Source organism: Tachyglossus aculeatus, chromosome 2 (assembly GCF_015852505.1).
Source record: "Tachyglossus aculeatus isolate mTacAcu1 chromosome 2, mTacAcu1.pri, whole genome shotgun sequence".
Classification (NCBI taxonomy): Eukaryota; Metazoa; Chordata; class Mammalia; order Monotremata; family Tachyglossidae; genus Tachyglossus; species Tachyglossus aculeatus.
The window spans coordinates 59,527,215-59,548,213 of record NC_052067.1 but is presented as its reverse complement, the minus strand read 5'-3'; the positions used below and the strand labels follow the sequence as shown (position 1 = coordinate 59,548,213).

At 43.5% G+C, this 20,999-nt stretch overlaps 1 protein-coding gene and 1 non-coding gene across 9 annotated transcripts in view; one reads left to right on the top strand and one right to left on the bottom strand.

The window, feature by feature from the left end:
* TIAM2 (TIAM Rac1 associated GEF 2) overlaps window positions 1-20,999 on the top strand; it is a 292,806-nt gene that overhangs the window by 250,052 nt on the left and 21,755 nt on the right. For all 8 annotated transcript variants that reach the window (XM_038740604.1, XM_038740597.1, XM_038740613.1 and 5 more), the window contains one exon: window positions 18,738-18,917. In XM_038740604.1, coding sequence (XP_038596532.1) covers window positions 18,738-18,917 — 180 coding nt within the window. The remainder of the gene's footprint in view (window positions 1-18,737; window positions 18,918-20,999) is intronic.
* On the bottom strand, window positions 1,153-1,290 carry LOC119924919. Its single transcript, XR_005449597.1, has one exon. It is a non-coding gene; the product is annotated as a small nucleolar RNA SNORA7 (small nucleolar RNA).

Sequence of the window (20,999 nt, the reverse complement as noted above, 5' to 3'; positions counted from 1 at the left end):
AAATACAAATTGGCAACACATAGAGACAGTCCCTACCCAACAATGGGCTCACAGTATAAAAGGGATATGTACAAGTAAAATAAATAAATAAATAAATAATTAGAGTAACAAATATGTACAAACATATATACATATATACAGGTATACATATATACAGGTAGACATGGATGTGGGGAGGGAGGGCATTCCAGGCCAGGGGGAGGATGTTGGCCGGGGGTCGATGGCTGGACAGGCAAGAATGAGGCACAGTGAGGAGGTTAGCGGCAGAGTAGCGGAGGGTGCAGGCTGGGCTGTAGAAGGAAAGAAGGGAGGTGAGGTAGGAGGGGGCGAGGTGATGGAGAGCCTTGAAGCCGAGAGTGAGGGGTTTTTGCCTGATTAGTAAAATCTCACATATATTCTGGTCCTCTTCAGTGTTTCACATCTAAACAAGAATTTAATTTAGAACAACAATAGAATAATACTTGGTACAAGTGATCATGAAAAATATAGATTAAGAATTAGGAAGATCAAGGAATTAAGAAAAGCATAGGTAAATTCAAAAAAAGGAGACTTAAAGCATTGGGGTAGATACAAGATCATTGATGGACACACTATCCCATGTAGAGTATTCAGAGTTGAAAGACACGTTCCCTACACACAGCGAGTGTAGTCTATTGGGGGGAGACAGACATTTAATATAAATAAATTATAAATATGTACAGAAGTGCTAAATTGGAGGAGAAACAGGTGTTGAATGCACATTTTACAGATGGAGGAGTTGAGGCACAGAGAAGTTAAATCACTCCATTATCTCTTTCCTCCTTGTTATAAATAATTTTATGGTCTGTTACCTTTGGTAGAGTATAAACTCTTTGAGAGCAGGAATTGTCTTTTAGCCCTATTGTATTCTTCCAGATAGTTCTGCACATAGTAGGTGCTTAGTAAATACTTGCCTTATGTTGTTGAGTCGTCCCTGACCCATAGGGACTCCATGAGATACAGCTTTCCCAGAACACCCCACCCCCATCTGCAATCATTTACTGGTAGTGTATTCACAGAGTTTTCTTGATAAAAATATGGAAGTGGTTTACCATTGCCCTCTTCACTGCAATAAACTCGAGTCTCTGATCTCGATTCTCTCATGCTGCTGCTGCGCAGCATAGGTGAGTTTTGACTTGTAGCAGATTGCCTTCCACTCGCTAACCACTGCCCAAGCTAGGAATGGAATCGATATGCCTCTGCTTGACTCTCCTTCCCATAGCCAAGACTGGTAGAGTACTGAAAACTCTCCAGGTGTGATTCTAAGCAGGGTCAACAAATACTACTGATAAGCAAAAACGATTCCTCTTGTCTCTAGGGTAGCTTTTCAAGAGTTTTCCCCCAAAATATGCTTCCTAAGTAACTTGATTAGACTGTATTTTTGCCCGTGTAGATTTTTTCATAGCTTTAGGGATGTCACTGTGAATGTTTCAGGGGCACTTAGGAGTCACCCTAAAATGAGATTATGGGGAAGAAACTGGGGATTCTATGAATACCAGTCTGTGCTGTCAACATTTTTTATTCCTACCATACTATCCATTAGAAGCTTCCATGATATTCTATGATAAGACTACTACTGGCTCTCATTAAATGGCAGATAATAGACAATTTCCAGGCTGACAGCCAGTAAATTATCTAGGAGAGGGCGCATAACTATTATACATGCTTTGTAATCATTATAAAAGGTTGATAATGATGTTTTTCCTCAGTGAAGAGTTGTTTCTTAGAATGAGTGCTTCATAGTTGCATCTTGCCTGGAATAGACTAAAAATAATAGTGATTATAATAGTGATTTTTGCTAAGTTCTTACTATGTGACAAACACTATACTGAACACTTGGGAAGTTATAGGGTGATCATGTCGAACACAAATCTTTATTTTTTTTAATGGTATTTGTTAATTACTTCATATATGTCAGGCACTGTACTAAGTGCTGGTGTAGTTTCAGCTGTTCAGGTTGGACACAGTCCACATTCCCACATGGGGCTCACAGTCTTGATCCCCATTTTACAGATGAGGTAGCTGAAGGACAGCGAAGTTAAGGGACTTGTGCAGAGGTGACAGAGTCGGGATTAAAACCCAGGTCCTACTGGCTCCTAGGTCTGTGCTCAGTCCACTAGGCCAGGCTCGGAGCCTAAGTAGGAGAGAGAACAGGTGTTGAAGCCCCCAGCGCTTAGTACATTGCTCTGCACACAGTAAGTGCTCAATAAATACGATTGATGATGATGATGATGATTTTACAGATGAGGGAACTGAGATGCAGTTCCAGTGACTTGCCCAAAGTTACACAGCAGGCAAGTGGCAAAGCTAAGATTAGAACCCAGCTCCTGTGCTCTTTCTACTAGGTCACACTGCTTCCCCAGCAAAATGGGCTTGCTTAATGTTGAGGGTTCAGTGACTACAGGAAATATTGGCAGGACCCTGGACCCTAGCCCAGCCTTGTGCTGCTTCCAGCCTTGGTCCCTCCCTACTCTTGTGCTCCCTGAATGATGAATTCTCGAGTTGGGAGGGATATGTAGCATAACCAGGTTTCATGTGAGAAGCAGCAAGGCATGGTGGATAGAGCATGGACCTGAAAGTCAGAAGTCATGGGTTCTAATCGCTGCTCTGCCACATCATAATAATAATAATGGTATTTGTTAAGTGCTTACTATGTGCTGAGCATTGTTTCTGTTGTGTAGTGGTTATCACATTCACCTCACATGCGAAAGGTCCCCGGTTCATAACTCGGTGGAAACATTGATCCTTTCCCCTTCACAGCCCTACTGAAAACTCACATCCTCCAGGAGACCTTCCCAGACTGAGGCCCCCTTTTCCTCTGCTCCTCCTTCCCTCCCCATCACCCCGACTCCCTCCCTCTGCTCTACCCCCCCTCGCACTTGTGTATATATGTACATTTTCATGTTCTATTTATTTTATTAATGGCATGTATATATCTATAATTATATTTACAGTGATGCAATTGATACCTGTCCACTAGCTTTGTTTCGTTTTGTTGTCTGTCTCCCCCCTCCTAGAGTGTAAGCCCATTGGGTAGGGATTGTCTCTACTGCTGAATTGTATGTTCCAAGCACTTAGTACAGTGCTCTGCACAAAGTAAACTCTCGATAAATACAATTGAATGAATGAATGAATGAATGAATGAGCACTGTTCTAAGTTCTGAGTTAAATACAAGGTAATCAGGTTGTCACACAGGGGGCTCACAGTTTTAGTCCCCATTTTACAGATGAGGTAACTGAGGCACAGAGAAGTTAAGCAGCTTGCCCAAGGTCACACAGCAGACAGGTGGCAGAGCCAGGATTAGAACCCACATCCTCTGACTCCCAAGTCTGTGCTCTTTCCACTAAGCCATGCTGCTTCCCCATGTCTGCTGTGTGACCTTGGGCAAGCCACTTAACTTCTCGGTGCCTCAGATACCTCATCTATAAAATGGAGATTGAGATTATGAGGTCCACATGTGACAGGGACTGTGTCCAACTCAACTTGCTTGTATCCATTCCAGCGCTTAGTACAGTGCTTGACACATAGTACACGCTTAACAAATACCAAAATAATTGTTATTATTAGAGATAGGTGCCAACCTGATGGAACATATCTCATTACTTGGCCCCAACCTGTTCCCTGTATGGCATAATGTATTTTAATACCGTTAAAACATTATCTGCCCAAACTATAGCATCCTTCACTAATTCAAGGTTCCAATTTTTTTATGATATTTATTAAGAACTTTCTATGTGCCAGGCACTGTTCTAAGCACTGGGGTACATACAAGCTAATCAGATAGGACACAGTTTATGTCCCACGTGGGGCTCACAGCCTTCATCCCCATTTTACAGATGAGGAGACTGAGGCCCAGAGAAGTGGAGTGATTTGCCCAAGGTCATAGAGCAGAAAAGAGGTGGAGCTGGAATTAGAAACCGTGTCCATCTGACTCAGAATCCTGTGCCCTATCCACTAGACCATTCTGCTTCTCACATTCCCAAACTGGGGAGAATGATGCCTTTTAAAAGAAAAAGAAGTCTTCCCTCATGGAGGGAGAGAAAAAGTTGCTAGCATCCCCATTCTCTCCCCAACCTAATATGTTGTTCCTATCTGCATGAGCTTCACCTCTGACCAAGCCCTTACAATCTGTGGCTCCTGTGACACAAGGGAGAGAGTTTGACAGCCTCTGTCACATGAGGCAAGCTAAAAGCAACTAGACAGAACAGTCACCATTTTCTCCTCTCTCTTTAACCCTAGTCACACGCAGAAAGTAGGGAAGTATAAGTGTGGCAAAAGAGAGGTTGAATGGCCATTTCTGAAGGAAGGCAGAGTGGTTTAGCAGTGGAAAGTGAAACAGGCCTGGGAGTCAGGAGACCTGGGGTTTAGCTCTAGTTCTGTCTGTATTCTTTTGGGAGACCTATTCCATTCTATTCTATTTGTTTTATTTTGTTAGTATGTTTGGTTTTATTCTCTGTCTCCCCCTTTTAGACTGTGAGCCCACTGTTGGGTAGGGACTGTCTCTATATGTTGCCAATTTGTACTTCCCAAGCGCTTAGTATAGTGCTCTGCACATAGTAAGCGCTCAATAAATACGATTGATGATGATGGTGATGATCAGGTCTCTTCCTTGGCCTCAGTTTCCTCACCTGTAAAATGGGTATAATACTAATTGCCCCTCCAATCAGTCAGTAAACCAATTGTATTTATTGAATGCTTATTGTATGTGGAGCACTGTACTAAGCGCTTGGGAAAGTACAATATAGCAGAGTTGGTAGCCATGTTCCTTGCCTACAAGGAGCTTAAGTCTTGTTTCCCTAGTTTACAGAGATGTCGTTGAAGATGTAATGAGATGATTAATTTGGAAAAAAACATATAATGGGAACTATACAATTCCAGGGGATAGTAAGGCAGTCCTGGCAGAACTGAGGGGAAGGAAAGGCAGACTTGCTGGAAGAAACTTAAAAGGAAATGGGACAATCTGAGTCCTACTAACCAGGAGCAGTGTCTCCAACCAGGACTAAAGCAATGGTACTTGTGCTGAATACAAGCAGAGGGATAATAATAATAATAGCATTTTTTAAGCGCTTGCTATGTGCAAAACACTGTTCCAAGCACTGGGGAGGTTACAAGGTGATCAAGTTGTCCCATGAGGGGCTCACAGTCTTAATCCCAATTTTACAGATGAGGGAACTGAGGCCCAGAGAAGTAAAGTGACTTGCCCAAAGTCACACAGCTGACAATTGGCAGAGCCAGGATTTGAATCCATGACCTCTGACTCCAAAGCCCAGACTCTTTCCACTGATTAGCCACTGCAAGAAACATGTGGTGAAGGGCTACCACTGACTAATTCCCTGGCTGGGATTCAGTATTTGGGTATACCTGTATATTCATTTGAACTTTCATTTGTATTTATTCTGATTCACCTCTCCCATTGAGTGTAAGCTCTTTATGGGCAGGAAACCTCTTCTGTGTCTATTTTTCTTCCCGAGAGCTTGGCAGATACATTGAAGTCAGTAGGTCTTATCATTATGATCGCTGAAGTTATCAATCAGTCAATGGTATTTGAGTGCTTACTGCATGCAGAACACTGTACTAAGCATTTGGGAGAGTATCAATCAATCAGTGGTATTTATTGAGTGCTTATTATGTGCAGAACACTCTACTAAGTGTAAGGGAGAGTACAGTATAACAGAGTTGATAGACACGTTCCCTGCTCACAACGAGCTTACCATCTAGAAGCCTCCCTACTCATTCGTGCACCCCCTGCCCCACTAGAAGACACTTTGCAGGAAAAAGAGAGTGTGAATGGCACTGTGAAAGCCACAAGCACTAAAATCAACTCCTTTGGGCAGGTTTTGGACAGAGGTTCATTTCATTCATTCATTCAATAGTATTTATTGAGTGCTTACTGTGTGCACAGCACTGTACTAAGTACTTGGGAGAGTACAGTATAACATTATTCATTCTCAATGGGATACTTCATCAGAAAAAGGAAAGAAGTCACAGTATGCAGCTCCACTTTCCTGAATTTCTGGAAGGTTTCCGTAATATTTTTTTAATGGTATTTGGGGTTCTAATCCCAACTCTGCCACTTGTCTGCTGTGTGACCTTGGGCAAGTCACTTAAATTCTCTGTGTCTCAGTTACCTCATCTGTAAAATGGGGATTAAGACTGTGAGCCCCACGTGGGACAACTTGATTACCTTCTATCTACCCCAGCACTTAGAATAGTGCTTGGCACATAGTAAATGCTTAATAAATACCATAATTATTATTATTAAGCATTTACTATGTACCAAGCATGATACTAAGCACTGGGGTAGATACAAGCTATTCAGGTTGGCCACAGTGTCCTACATGGGGTTCACATTCTTAATTCACATTTTAGAGATGAGGTAACTGAGGTGTGAAGAAGTGAAGTGACTTGCCCAAGGTCACACAGCAGATAAGTGGCAGAGCTGGGGTTAGAACCCAGGTCATTCTCACTCCCAGGCCCATACTCTGCCCACTAGGTTGTGCTTCTTCCCTGCTTGGAAAAGAGCAGATCATCAAGAGTTAAGAGATCCAGGTTCTCTGCTGAGTGGTCTATCTATTAGGCTATGCTGCTTCTCTACTTCAAGTCAATTTCGTTGACTTAAACTATTAAGTTAAAAACTATTTAAAGTAAAAAAATGAAGCAATCAGTCATATTTTAGTGCTCACTGTGTGCAGAGATATGTGCTACGTGCTTGGAGAAGTACAATGCAGTTGAGTTGGTAGATATTAGAGAAGCAGCTTGGCTTAGTGGAATAAGCACAGGCTTGGGAGTCTAATCATGAGTTCTAATCCTGCCTCTGCTACTTGTCAGCTGTGTGACTTTGGGCAACTCACTTCTCTTAGAACAATGCTCAGGGCTTAGAACAGTGCTCAGTGCTTAGAACAGTGCTTGGCAAATAGTAAGCGCTTAATACTATTATTATTATCATTATTATTATTATTGTATGATCCCTGTCCAGTCTCCAGGGGAAGAGCACAGACAGGGAAAATAATAGAGTATAAGGCTATGTAATTATGTGCTGTGGGGCTGGGTTAAGTATCAAAGCTCCTTATGGGCAAGGAACATGTCTACCAACTCTACCTCACTCTCGGCTTCAAGGCTGTCCATCACCTCTCCCCCTCCTACCTCACCTCTCTTCTCTCCTTCTGCAGCCCAGCCCGCACCCTCTGCTCCTCTGCCGCTAACCTCCTCCCTTTCAGCCACATCCTTGGAGAATTCATTTGCTCCCACAGCTTCAGTTACCATCTCTAAGCAGATGATTCCCAAATCTATATCTCCATCCCTAAGCTCTCTCCTTCTCTGCAGCCTTGCATTTTCTCCTTCCTTCAAGACATAGCTACTTGGTTATCCCACTAATACCTCAAATTAAACATGTCCAAAACAGAAATCCTTATCTTCCCACCCAAACCTTATCCTCCCCCATCTTTCCCATCACTGTAGACACCACTGTCTTCCCTATCTCACAAGCTCATAACTTTGGTGATATCCTCAACTCATCTCTCTCATTCCACCCACATATTCAGTTTGTTACTGAATCCTGGCAATTCTACTTTCACAACATTGGTAAAATCTGCTTTGTCCACTCCATCCAAACAGTTACGATGCTGATCCAAACATTTATCCTATCCCCCTTGACTACTGCATCTCCCTCCTAGCTGACCGCACAGCCTCCTGTCTTTCCCTACTCCAATCCATACTTCACTCTGCTGCATTGATCATTTATCAACAAAAATGTTCAGTCCTTGTCTCACCAATCCTCAAGAGCCTCTAATGATTGCCCATCCACCTCTGCATCAAACTGAAACTCCTTACTATTGACTTTAAAGCCCTCAATTATCTCACCTCATCCTACCTTACTTCACTAATCTCCTACTACAGCCCAGCCTGCATACTACTCTCCTCTAGCGCCAGCTCACTCACCGTGTCCTGATCTCATTTATCTCACCACTGACTCCTTTCCCAAGTTCATTCATTCATTCATTCATTCATTCATTCAGTCAATCATATTTATTGAGCGCTTACTGTGTGCAGAGCTCTACACTGTACTAAGCGCTTGGGAAGTACAAGTTGGCAACATATAGAGACGGTCCCTACCCAACACTGGGCTCACAGTCTAGAAGGGGGAGACAGAGAACAAAACAAAACATATTAACAAAATAAAATAAATAGAATAAATATGTGCAAGTAAAATAAATAAATAGAATAATAAATACGTACGAACATATACATATATACAGGTGCTGTGGGGAAGGGAAGGAGGTAAGGTGGGGGGGATGGAGAGGGCAAGGGGGGGAGACAAAGGAGGGGGCTCACTCTGGGAAGGCCTTCTGGAGGAGCTGAGCTCTCAGTAGGGCCTTGAAGGGAGGAAGAGAGCTAGCTTGGCAGATGTGGGGAGGGAGGGCATTCCAGGCCAGGGGGATGATGTGGGCCGGGGGTCGATGGTGGGGCAGGCGAGAACGAGGGACGGTGAGGAGGTTAGCGGCGGAGGAGCGGAGGGTGCGGGCTGGGCTGTAGAAAGAGAGAAGGGAGGTGAGGTAGGAGCGGGTGAGGTGATGGACAGCCTTGAAGCCGAGGGTGAGGAGTTTCAGCCTGATGCATAGGTTGATTGGTAGCCACTGGAGATGTTTGAGGAGGGGAGTAACGTGCTCAGAGCGTTTCATGACAAAGACAATCCGGGCAGCGGCGTGAAGTATGGATTGAAGTGGGGAGAGACAGGAGGATGGGAGATTAGAGAGGGGGCTGATACAGTAATCCAGACGGGATAGGATGAGAGCTTGAACGAGCAGGGTAGCAGTTTGGAAGGAGAGGAAAGGGCAGATCTTGGCAATGTTGCAGGGGTGAGACCGGCAGGTTTTGGTGACGGCTTGGATGTGAGGGGTGAACGAGAGAGCAAAGTCGAGGATGACACCAAGGTTGCGGGCTTGTGAGACGGGAAGGATGGTAGTGCTGTCAACAGTGATGGGAAAGTCAGGGAGAGGGCAGGGTTTGGGAGGGAAGACAAGGAGTTCAGTCTTGGACCTGTTGCGTTTTAGGTGGTGGGCAGACATCCAGATGGAGATGTCCTGAAGGTAGTAGGAGATGCGAGCCTGGAGGGAGGGAGATAGAGCAGGGGCAGAGATGTAGATTTGGGTGTCATCAGCTTAGAGATGATAGTTGAAACCGTGAGAGCGAATGAGGTCACGAAGGGAGTGAGTGTAAATCGAGAACAGAAGGGAACCAAGAACTGAACCTTGAGGAACCCCTACAGTAAGGGGATGGGAGAGGGAGGAGGAGCCTGCAAAAGAGACTGAGAATGAACGACCCGGAGAGATCAGAGGAGAACCAGGAGAGGACGGAGTCTGTGAAGCCAAGGTTGTATAGTGTGTTGAGGAGAAGGGGGTGGTCCACGGTGTCGAGGGCAGCTGAGAGGTAGAGGAGGATTAGGATAGAGTATGTTCTCCCCCTAGCTTGGAATTCCCTCTCTTCCATATATTCCAGACCACCACTCTCTCCACCTTCAAAACGTTATTAAGGTCACATCTTCTCCAAGAGAATTTCCCTGATTAAGCCCCCTTTCCCCTGGCCTGCTCTCCTTTCTGCATTGTATATGCACTTTGATCTGTGACCTTTGGACATTTGATATCTACCTCACCCCCAGTCCCACAGAACTTATGTACATATCTTTAAATTATATAATATAAATTACTTGTTTATTCATATTAATGCCTGTCTCCCCCTCAAGACTGTAAGTTCCTTATGGGCAGGGAACATGAATGCTAATTTTGTTGTATTGTACTCTCCCAAGGACTTAGTACAGTATGCCATACATAGTAAACACTCAATAAATGTGGAAAAGACGAGCCCAGCCCACACCCTTCACTCCTGTGCCACTAATCTCCTCACTGTGCCTTGTTCTTGCCTGTCCCACTGTCGACCCCCGGCCCACGTCATCCCCCTGGCCTGGAATGCCCTCCCTCCGCACATCCGCCAAGCTAGCTCTCTTCCTCCCTTCAAAGCCCTACTGAGAGCTCACCTCCTCCAGGAGGCCTTCCCAGACTGAGCCCCCTCCTTCCTCTCTCCCTCCTCCCCCTCCTCATCCCCCCGCCTTACCTCCTTCCCCTCCCCACAGCACCTGTATATATGTATATATGTTTCTACATATTTATTACTCTATTTCATTTGTACATATTTATTCTATTTATTTTATTTTGTTAATATGTTTTGTTTTGTTGTCTGTCTCCCCCTTCTAGACTGCGAGCCCGCTGTTGGGTAGGGACCATCTCTATATGTTGACAACTTGTACTTCCCAAGCGCTTAGTACAGTGCTCTGCACAAAGTAAGCGCTCAATAAATATGATTGAATGAATGAATGAAGTGCTTAGTACAATGCTGTGCACACAGTAAGTATGCTTGGAACTGTGTGGTAACAATTTAGATGAAGAGGAAAGAGTGGATTGTAGACATGTTGTGAAGGTCAAACCGTTAGGTTTTGGTGAGATGGACTGTGCGGGTTGAATGAGAGAGTTGAGTCAAAATTGTGGGGAACGAAATACCTGGTAGAATTTTATGTTGGTCCTCTCTTTGAGGGACAGATAGGAAAAATGTATTTTGTGTAACACTTATTTTTAAAAAGGATTTTTCAGAATCCTTTTTACTGAGTCAGTTGCAGTGTTTCCTAAATAGTGGTGTTTAAGTTCACTGTAGGCAGTGAGAAAAATCAGTTCCTGGTAGAATTCGCCCTTATGCCCCAGAAAAAAAAATCTGGTATTTTAAACATTTTAACAATAGTCAGCAACCTGGATATTTTCTTTCCCCTTTAATTAGTGTGCTTCACTTCCCAGCAAGTGATTCAGATGGAAAGACACCGCTTGCAGGTGCATTCATCATAGGCTATTTTGGGACTCCTCCGGTACCAAGTTTGTTATTTTGTTGCTTATTTAACCTTCTCAACTAAGGTTTCTTGGGCAAGAAATGTTTTCTGGAGTGGTAGAAATGTTATTCTAGCAACGAGATTGTCCCCTGCCAGATGTCTGAGGTGCTAAACTGAGAGCAAAGTTGTAAATAAACTACCACAGGCAGAGGCAGTAACATGGTTTAACATCCACCAGGGGGTAAAGACTCTTATTAAGCCATAATGTGTCAAACACGGGCCAAGAAATCGTCGTGATTGCCTTTAAACTGCTCTGAGGTGTGTACTTTTATGTGGGTTTTAAACAGTCCAGGGAATTTGAAAAAACCTCAAAAGTACTAAAGTTATTATTTTCAAGGGAAGGGGTTCGTTGGTTCAATATAAAAAGATTCTGTCTCCATATTTTCAAAAAGCTGTCACATGGATTCTAGAATACAAAGGGGCACACCAGACTCAGAGTGCTGTTAGAAAAAGAAAACAATCCTATTTGAGTCTTAGAAGAGGGTGAGGAGAAGAATTTGATACCACTTAGTGTAATGTATGTTCCCTCAGACTATTCATTCTGGCACCACAAACATTGAATGACTTTGCGAGCTTCCTGCAAATGGAGGAATTCAAAACCTCCAAAATAAGAAAATTGGATCAATCTTCACCAGTGTGTTTGAAGAAGGAAAAAGCAAAACATGTCTGGAATTTCTAGAACTGCCTTTTAGAGAAGTTGGCATATTGATGGATCCCAGAAGCAGGGACTGTGTCTTTAGTCATGGTGGAGTGGATAGAGCATGGGCCTGGGAGTTAGAAGGACCTGAGTTCTAATTCTGGTTCCATCACTTGTCTGCTGTGTGACCTTGGGCAAGTCACTTCACTTTTCTGTGCTTCAGTTATGTCATCTGTAAAATGGAGATTGAGACCGTGAGCCCCATGTGGAACAGGTACTGTGTCCATCCCGATTCGCTTGTATCCACCCCAATTCTTAATACAGTGCCTGGCGCATAGTAAGGGCTTAACAAGTACCATCATTATTATTATTACACCTCTGTTCTGTAGTGCCATTCTGCCTGTGTGTGTGTATGTGTGAATGAGTGAAATCACTTTATAAATTCTAAATGCTAAGTGAATTAGTCCTTCATTAAAACCCTGCAGAATTTGGGGGAAATATACTACCTTGTATTAATAGCAGCCATGGTTAAGTGTGTGTAGCCAGCCCTTAGTGACCTACTGAATAGCCTGAAATGCCTTTTTAGTTGGATTGTGTGTTGCTGCTGTGGTTGAAAAGAATTGTGCCATGGAGTGGGAGGTTGCCTGATTGCACATTTCTGAGGTCCTCCCGGGGCATATGATGAGCCCATGAAATAGCTCCATTTATGGGAATCCAAAAAACCTAAGAAAGGGTTTCTAGCATGTTACATGTAAAGTTGGACACTGATTGTGCATACTCCAGTTAGTCCTTCTTGGATGAGACCACATTATCCCCTGAAGGGAGTTTGTTTTTGACGAACAGTGAAAGCAATTTTATTTCTGTTGAACTAGAATGAGCGGTTTCAGTTTTTATTAAACATTTACATGTGAGATACTAGTTTCAGACAGTAGAGAAATCCAAGATCCTTTGTTATTTTGGCAAACCTAAAAGCCTGAAACGTTATCATTTTAACATTTCCTCTGTCTTTACTGTGCACTCCCAGGCCTTAGTGTGTTTGTAACTGTGCTCATGTAGGTCTGGTTCTACCACTGAACATCTGTTTTTCACTTGTAAGTGGAAAATTTTTTTTTAAATGGTTTAAGGAAAAGGAAAGGACTGTATTTTCAGATCAGGAAACCAGTCCTGTCTCCTCCAGACCAGCCCTGAGCCTGGCCACGTCACCTCAGTGAGTGAAGAGTGAACCCAGGAATCCCCAGCTGGAGAGGGAAGAACCAATTTTCACTGCCACAGCTTCTAGGGGGCAGTTCCCCAGCCAGGCCTCAGCCTTAGCTCTCTGATGAGAGTGGGCAGTTTCTGAACAGGGCTGAAAAGAGTTTAGAGTTTCCAAGTCAAGTCTTTCTGACTTAGGGGTCTTAGCTCTTGGAAGCCCATAGACTATTCCAAAGTCCCACCTCCTTTGGCCCCTGCTCTCCAGATGAAAAGCTGGCAGCCAGGTTTGAGCAGAAACCTAAACCCAAAGGGAAGAGACTGCAGGAAATGGCTTCTCATTCCCCAATCCGAGTTTCCACCCCAATGCCATATGACTTTCCCAATCAATTAATCATATTTGTTGAGAACTTACTGTATGCAGAACATGGCCTAGTGGATAGAGCACAGGCCTAGAAGTCAGAAGGACCTGGGTTTTAAACCCAGCTTCATCACTTGTCTGCTGTGTGACCTTGGGCAAATCACTTCACTTCTCTGGGCCTCAGTTGCCTCATCTGTAAAATGGGGATTGAGACTGTGAGCCCCACATGGGACTCAGACTATGTCCAATCCGATTTGCTTGTATCTACCCCAGCGCTTAGTACAGTGCCTGGCACATAGTAAGCACTTAAGAAATGCCATCATTATTTTATTATTATTATTACTAAGTGCTTGGGAGAGTACAATTTAAAAGAGTTGGTCGGTGTGTTCCCTAGTTGAGAAGCAGTTTGGCCTAGTGGATAGAGCACAAGCCTGGGAGTCCAAAGGACCTGAGTTCTAATTCCTGCTCCACCACTTGTCTGCTGTGTGACCTTAGGCAAGTCATTTGACTTCTCTGTGCCTTAGTTTCCTCATCTGTAAAATGGGAATTATGGCTGTGAACCCCCTGTGGGGCAACCTGATCACATTGTAACCTCCCCAGCACTTAGAACAGTGCTTTGCACATAGTAAGTGCCTAACAAATACCATTATAATTATTATTATTATGTGGAACATGGACCTGTGTCCAACCTAATTAGCTGTATCTCCCCCAGCACTTAATACAGGGCCTGACAGGGTGGAAGCAGCGTGGCTCAGTGGAAAGAGCCCGGGTTTTGGAGTCAGAGGTCATGGGTTCAATTCCCGGCTCCACCACTTGTCAGCTGTGTGACTTTGGGCAAGTCACTTCACTTCTCTGCACCTCAGTTCCCTCATCTTTAAAATGGGGATTAAGACTGTGAGTCCCCCGTGGGACAACCTGATCACCTTGTAACCTCCCCAGCGCTTAGAACAGTGCTTTGCATATAGTAAGCGCCTAACAAATACCATCATTATTATTATTATTATGTGGAACATGGATTGTGTCCAACCTAATTAGCTGTATCTCCCCCAGCACTTAATACAGTGCCTGACACACAGTAATTGCTTAACAAATACCATTATAAAAGAAGTGTCCAGTACAGTGCACTGCACAAAGTGCCCAATAAATACCACTGATTGTTTAATAAATTGAAATGAGACTTCAGGACTCATGTAGGTTCTCCAGCTCCCCTTCACTGGTGGGAATTTCCAGTCCTTTAATGCCCTCCCTCTTACCTCAGACTGATGGGAAACACCTGCTGCTTCTTACCACCCTCTTGGGGGACCTTCAGGGTGGAAGCTAAGGGTCCTACCATGACCCCGTTTGGGGCTACAGATGTAGCACTGGGAATTCTCACAGCTTCTCCTAAATTGGAGGTGTCAGTGTTGGGGGTGGGGTGGGGGTGGGGGTGCTAGGCTCTCCTGAGGGCTTCTGCCTTCTGTGGGGTGGAGGATGGTCTGGACTGTGTGGAACAGTTTCCCAGGATTCCCTGTGACTGCCCTAGGCAGGGACCTGAATTTTATCTAAATGGACTTTTGTGGCTTTTCCCAAGAAGCAGCAATTTAGACACTTTTGGAATAATTTAGCTTTGATTCAGTATGCTTTGTCAGGTAAATGTTTTGCAGTTACATTTTTTATGGTATTTGTTAAGTGCTTCCTATATGCCAGGCACTGTACTAAGCACTGGGTAGATACAAGATGATCAGGTTGGACATAGTCCCTGTCCCACATGGGTCTTAAGAGTCTTAATCCCCATTTTTACAGAGGAGGTAACTGAGGCACAGGGGAAGTGAAGTGACTTGCCCAGAGTCATGCAGCAAATTAGTGGCAGAACCAGGATTTGAACCCAGGTCCTTCTGACTCCCAGGCCTGTGTTCTACCCAGTAGGCCACACTTCTTTCTCTGCCCTTGATAACTTCTTCTGCCACCAATTGCAACTTTCCAAGTGGGTCCTGAAGACAGCATAGGATACAGTGATGGCTGAATCATCAGCCCCTAAAAGAGCCTGTTTGCTGGGAATTTCTCAGTTAACAGCAACTCTGTCAACTAATCTAAACCTAAAAGGGTCTTAAAATGCAAGTCTATAATGACATGATACCTTAGTTTAAAACCACTATTTTAGCACTGTAATACGTGCAATTTTTGACATGGCTCAGAAAGATAAAGCTGTAAGCTCACCAGATGCCACTTTGCATTTTGTCAAATCCCACTTTATAGTGTGTATGTGAGGCTTAATTTAGATTCTGCAGTGCTAGGATCTGTCTTTGGGAAGGTCTATGAGAACAATTTGCTTTAAAGAGCATATGATATAAAATCCTTTCCTCATCTGAGAATTAGAAAAACATTTTGAGGGTGAGATTGAAAGTATATCAACTATCCAATGCATAGATAAGTCAGATGCTTAATTTTATTCACTGTTGTCTAATGGTTACTAATGGAATCACATTTTTGTGTGGTGAATATGTATTTAATTTTTGTATTTTAAGAATGCTGCAGTCCATCTCTTAAATTCCAGAATGGAAGGACTAGCTAAAGAGATCTGGGAAAAAACAATGCTTCAGCTTTGAAAGGTGATAAAATCATATGAGGGCATCCTATAAAGAAAGGCACATAGTACTTGGCAGTTACATACTGTGTTATAGTTTATTTTGTTTGATGTTTTCTAAGGAGCAATTTACTATTAAAGTCATTGATAATCTTATGTTTATTTTAGAATTGCTTTAGACATTTTAATATTCCAGGCTAGTACCTATGGCCTATTTTCCTATTTATGCCTATCTCTGACCTGCTGCATAGTCATTCTTGGGTTGGGTTCAGGGAGGGTGAAATGCAAGTATGGTCTGTGAAATATATAAGGGAAGGAGAGAGGATGGAAGGGAGAAAGAAAACACCATAGCCACCTACCACCCAAACTGGGAACATGCTTATTTGCTATTGATTGAATCCTTCATGTTTATTTTATCCAGTCTATACCATGCCCATGTGTGCCTAAATTGTTTCCTCTCTATACTGTAAGATCCTTGAGGGCAGCTCCTAGTTTTCATCTAAATTGCTTGAAGAGAGATCCTTTTTTAATGTATATTCTGCAAATTGCCCATAGTCTGAAGGGCACAAAGTGATTACTGGGGTTTCTGGTATTTGCCTTGCATTAGTAAATTTTAAAAGTTGAGATTCCATTTCATTTTAGAGTCATAGATCCCTGAATTGCATACTTCAAATGAGAGGATTCGAATTATCTAAGCATTAGTGGTGTACCGCAGCAGTTAGCATACGGTGTACACAAGTAAAGGTTATTTGTTGCTGAGTTGCTGGCATTGGCTCTCTGCAGTGCCTGGAACTGCATTTCATTGTTCCTCTCAGCTTTGCTCATCTCTCCTGATTCTCAATTCTTAGGATTCTTTGCCTGCTGTCAGTGACTCTGCCAGCATTCATTCATTCATTCATTCAGTCGTATTTATTGAGTGCTTACTGTGTGCAGAGCACTGTACTGAGCGCATGGAAAGTACAAGTCGGCACATATAGAGACGGTCCCTACCCAACAGATGGGGCATCTTTTGATGTTGGCCTCTATTGTATCCTTAAAATGCTTGATCGGCATTCGTTTGGCTTGTGAAAGATCTTGGCTAATTTTCTCCTCTGATGAGTCATTCAGGATGGTGATTTTTCTGACAGGCATCACCAAGGCAATTTGATTTAAAAAAAATGCTTTTGTTTCCACTTAAAACCGTAAAACAATCGGTCCTTTCCACAAGGCAAGAGAACACAGAGACTTACTTAATTTCAGCCCTATCCAATTCTGCTATAAGGTTTGGAACAAAGTAATAATTGAACAAGCTCTGAGGAGTTTATAAAGTACTTTTTGTTCTGTTTGTAGTGTTGGCATTCAGGTAGCTTTTACTTGGCAAGTGTTCTGATTTCTGCACAAAACTGATTTCCTAGCACCAAGGGAAGTCTTTTTTAGAGAATGAGCAACAGAAGAAATAATCTCTCAATATGTCCCTGTCAAGTTCCTTTACATAATTATTTCTCATTTTAGACAATGGATTGGTCAACTAACAAGGCCATCCTAATACTCAACTCTCGCCATTTTTATCATGTAAAGAGATTGGAGACAAAAGAGATGGTATAACTTTTTTTATGGAGTGAAATTCATTCATTCAATCATCTTTTTTGAGTGCTTACTCTGTGCAGAGCACTGTACTGAGCTCTTGGAATGTACAATTCAGCAATAAACAGCAACTGTCCCTGCCAACACCAGGCTTGCAGTCTAGAATGGGGGAGACAGACATCAAAACAAGTAAACAGGCTTCAATATAAAAACATGAGTTATAGATATATATATACGTCAAAACAAGTAAACAGGCATTGATATAAATAAATAGGATTATAGATATGCTACATATATACACAAGTCAAATTTATGAGGTGACGAGTTTGTGGAACAAATATTTAGGAGGTGCTGAGGTTGTGGCATAATCCTCACCCGTTTCTTCCACCCCATAAATGAGCCAAGAGTACTGTGTGGTACCACGATGTCTTCACCAGAGGCTGTTTCACCCAAGTGTCTGCCCAAGGAAGGGAAAAAGTTCCTCCTTCCTTCCTCTTAGTATGACATCACCAAGCTAGGCTGTGTGCCCGTGTAGTTTAATGGAGAAGCAGTGTGGCCTAGTGAAAAGAGCATAAGCCTGGGAGTCAGAGGACGTGGCTTTTAATGCTGACTCAGTCGATTGCTTGCTGTGCGACCTTGGGCAAGTCACTAAACTTCTCTGTGCCTCCATTTCCTCAATTGTAAAATGGGGATTCAATACTCGTTCTCCCTCCTACTTGGTCTATGATCCTCATGTGGTCCAGGGATTGTCCTGCTTGATTAAATTCTACATACCCCAGTGCTTAGAACAGTGCTTGACACATAGTAAGCCCTCAACAAATATCATAAGAATGCTAATTATTATGATGATTAAAATAAGACATATCAAGATATGAGGGTGCTTTGACAGGAAGCGTGATCCACACCTCCAATTGGCCCTTCCTTCTCCAGCCTGAAAAAATGGCTGCATGCAGTCTCAGCTGTCACAAGGGTAGGAAAGCTTTGGCTGCCTCTGTGACTGTTGGACTCCGATTGCAAGAGACACAAAACCCTGCTCCTCTAGCCACAGTGTGCCATCCCTATGGTTGTATAAATCATCATCCCTGACTTTTGTATCATTTGTGTTTTTATCATTTCATCTTGTATGTACCTGTTGCCCTCTTCTTCCCCTTTACCTCCACTCCTTTTGTCTTAAATCATGAACCCAGGACTATGTTTAATTTCAACTTGAATATGTCCCAGCACCTACTATAGTGCTCGCTACGCAGTAAGCTTTTAGTAAATGCCAATACTGCTACTTTAAATGCATACAAAGAGAAGAATGTTTTTATTATTTGTAACAGGTCCAAGTGACATCAGTCACTTTAGATGAATTTGTGCCATGCTCCGTCTTCAGAGGGTGATTCAAAAAATGCTACATGCACTTCTTTTGGCCTATGATGGAAAATGAGGATACAGTCAGAGAGAACGATCCTTCACAATGCCTTTTATCCCCCCCAGAGTGGTGACCAGATCACTTCACTTTGTAGAAGTTTTATTGAGGCCCAATCAAGCAGCATGGAAAGACAAAAGGCCACTCAGGGGCCAACACCAAGACCGCTGGCCCGCCATTTGTCAGACGCAGATCGTCTGAGGAAGGTGATCCAAGAGCTCATGGACACGGAGAAGTCGTATGTCAAGGTAGTAGAAAACAGCCCTCCCCCCCTGCCACCTTTGTATAACGATTGCTTTCCTCACCTCTCTGCTGTTTGCTTATATTTCTGCACTCCCCCCCCCCCGCCCCCTCCTACTCTTGCATCACGCTCCTAGACAGCAGGGAAAGATTTGCTACTTGAGACAGCAGGGATTAAGAGAGTAGGGGGTGATGAGGGAGTGCTGGAAAAAAAATAGATTTGTGGCTCTCATGGTTTCCAAGGCAGCTTTCACCATGGAAACAGATGTACTGGTTTTCCCCTCTTGAAACTACAGCCTGAAGAAAGATGCCAAATGTTAGCTGAAGATCATTTTAGTGGATGGAGCTTTAGAGAACCTTGTTGAATGCAAAGATTTACTGATGTTCGCTGGCCAGATTTGAGATGGTCACCATGTCAACCAACTGGTGGTATCTATTGAGTGCCTACTATTCATTCATTCATTCAGTCGTATTTATTGAGTGCTTACTGTGTGCAGAGCACTGTACTAAGCACTTGGGAAGTACAAGTCGGCAACATATAGAGACGGTCCCTATCCAACAACGGGCTCACAGTCGAGAAGAAGGAGACAGACAACAAAACAAAACATGTGGATAGGTGTCAAGTCATCAAAATAAATGATAATAATAATAATAATAATAATAATAATGGCATTTATTAAGCGCTTACTATGTGCAAAGCACCGTTCTAAGCGCTGGTGAGGTTACAAGGTGATCAGGTTGTCCCCCGTGGGGCTCACAGTCAATCCCCATTTTACAGATGAGGTAACTGAGGTGCAGAGAAGTTAAGTGACTTGCCCAAGGACACACAGCTGACTATTAGTGGAGCCGGGATTCAAACCCAGGACCTCTGACTCCAAAGCCCGGGCTCATTCCACTGAGCCATGCTGCTTCTCTAGAAAGAAAGCTAGATGCACATCATTAACAAAATAAATAGAATAGTAAATATGTACAAGTAAAATAAATAGGGTAATAAATCTGTACAAACATATATACAGGTGCTGTGGGGAGGGTAAGGCGGTAGGGTCGGGGGGATGGGGAGGAGAGGAAAAGGGAGCTCAGTTTGGGAAGACCACTTGGAGGAGGCAAGCTCTCAGTAGGGCTTTGAAGGGAGGAAGAGAGCAAGTTTGGCGGATGTGTGGAGGGAGGGCATTCCAGGCCAGGGGAAGGACGTGGGCCGGGGGTCAATGGCGGGACAGGCAAGAACGAAGTACAGTAAGGAGGTTAGCGGCAGAGGAGTGGAGGGTGCAGGCTGGGCTGTAGAAGGAGAGAAGAGAGGTTAGGTAGGAGGTGGTGAGGGGGCACTACTAGGTGCAGAACACTGTACTGGCGGCTTGGGAGAGTTCAAGAGCAGCACAAGTCATACCAAACCTCATTCTGGGATCTGTTGATCTCATGAAAAATAACTGGACCTGTAGGTTGATAATACAGCATCTCAAGTCTCAAGTTGATGGCTTGAGGTGTGTGTGTGAAATCTTACTAAGGCCAGTAATTACCTGGGTGTGGGGGGACACACACATAAAAAAATCAGCCAACAGTTGTTGGATTATTGGGTCCCTTCCATCTTCAGCCTGCTGAGCAATCAGCCTTCATAGCACCTTGGCCATTACTGTTGTCTCAATCCATTGGCAAGGACACTGAAGCCACACCATCTTGCTGACTCCAAGAAATGCACCTCCTCAGGAAGATGTCCTGCCATCTCACAGTAAGACTGTGAGCCCCATTGTATCTACCCCAGCTCTTAGAACAGTGTCTGGCACATAATAAGCACTTAACAAATACCATTAACAACAACAGCTTAGTCTGGGAGCTGCTCTCAGTCTCAACACTGGGAATAGCAACAGCTGTTGCTGTCTTGCGAAAGTCATGGAAACTGCCGCGGTGACCCTTGTGGCACCAGTCAATCGATCAATCAATGGTATCTATTGAGGGCTTACTTTGTGCAGAGCCCTGTACTAAGCACTTAATGATAATAATAATAATAATAATTCCAATATTTGTTGACTATGTGTCAGATGCCGTACTAAGCTCTGGAGTGGATTCAAGTAAATCAGGTTGAACACAGTCACTGT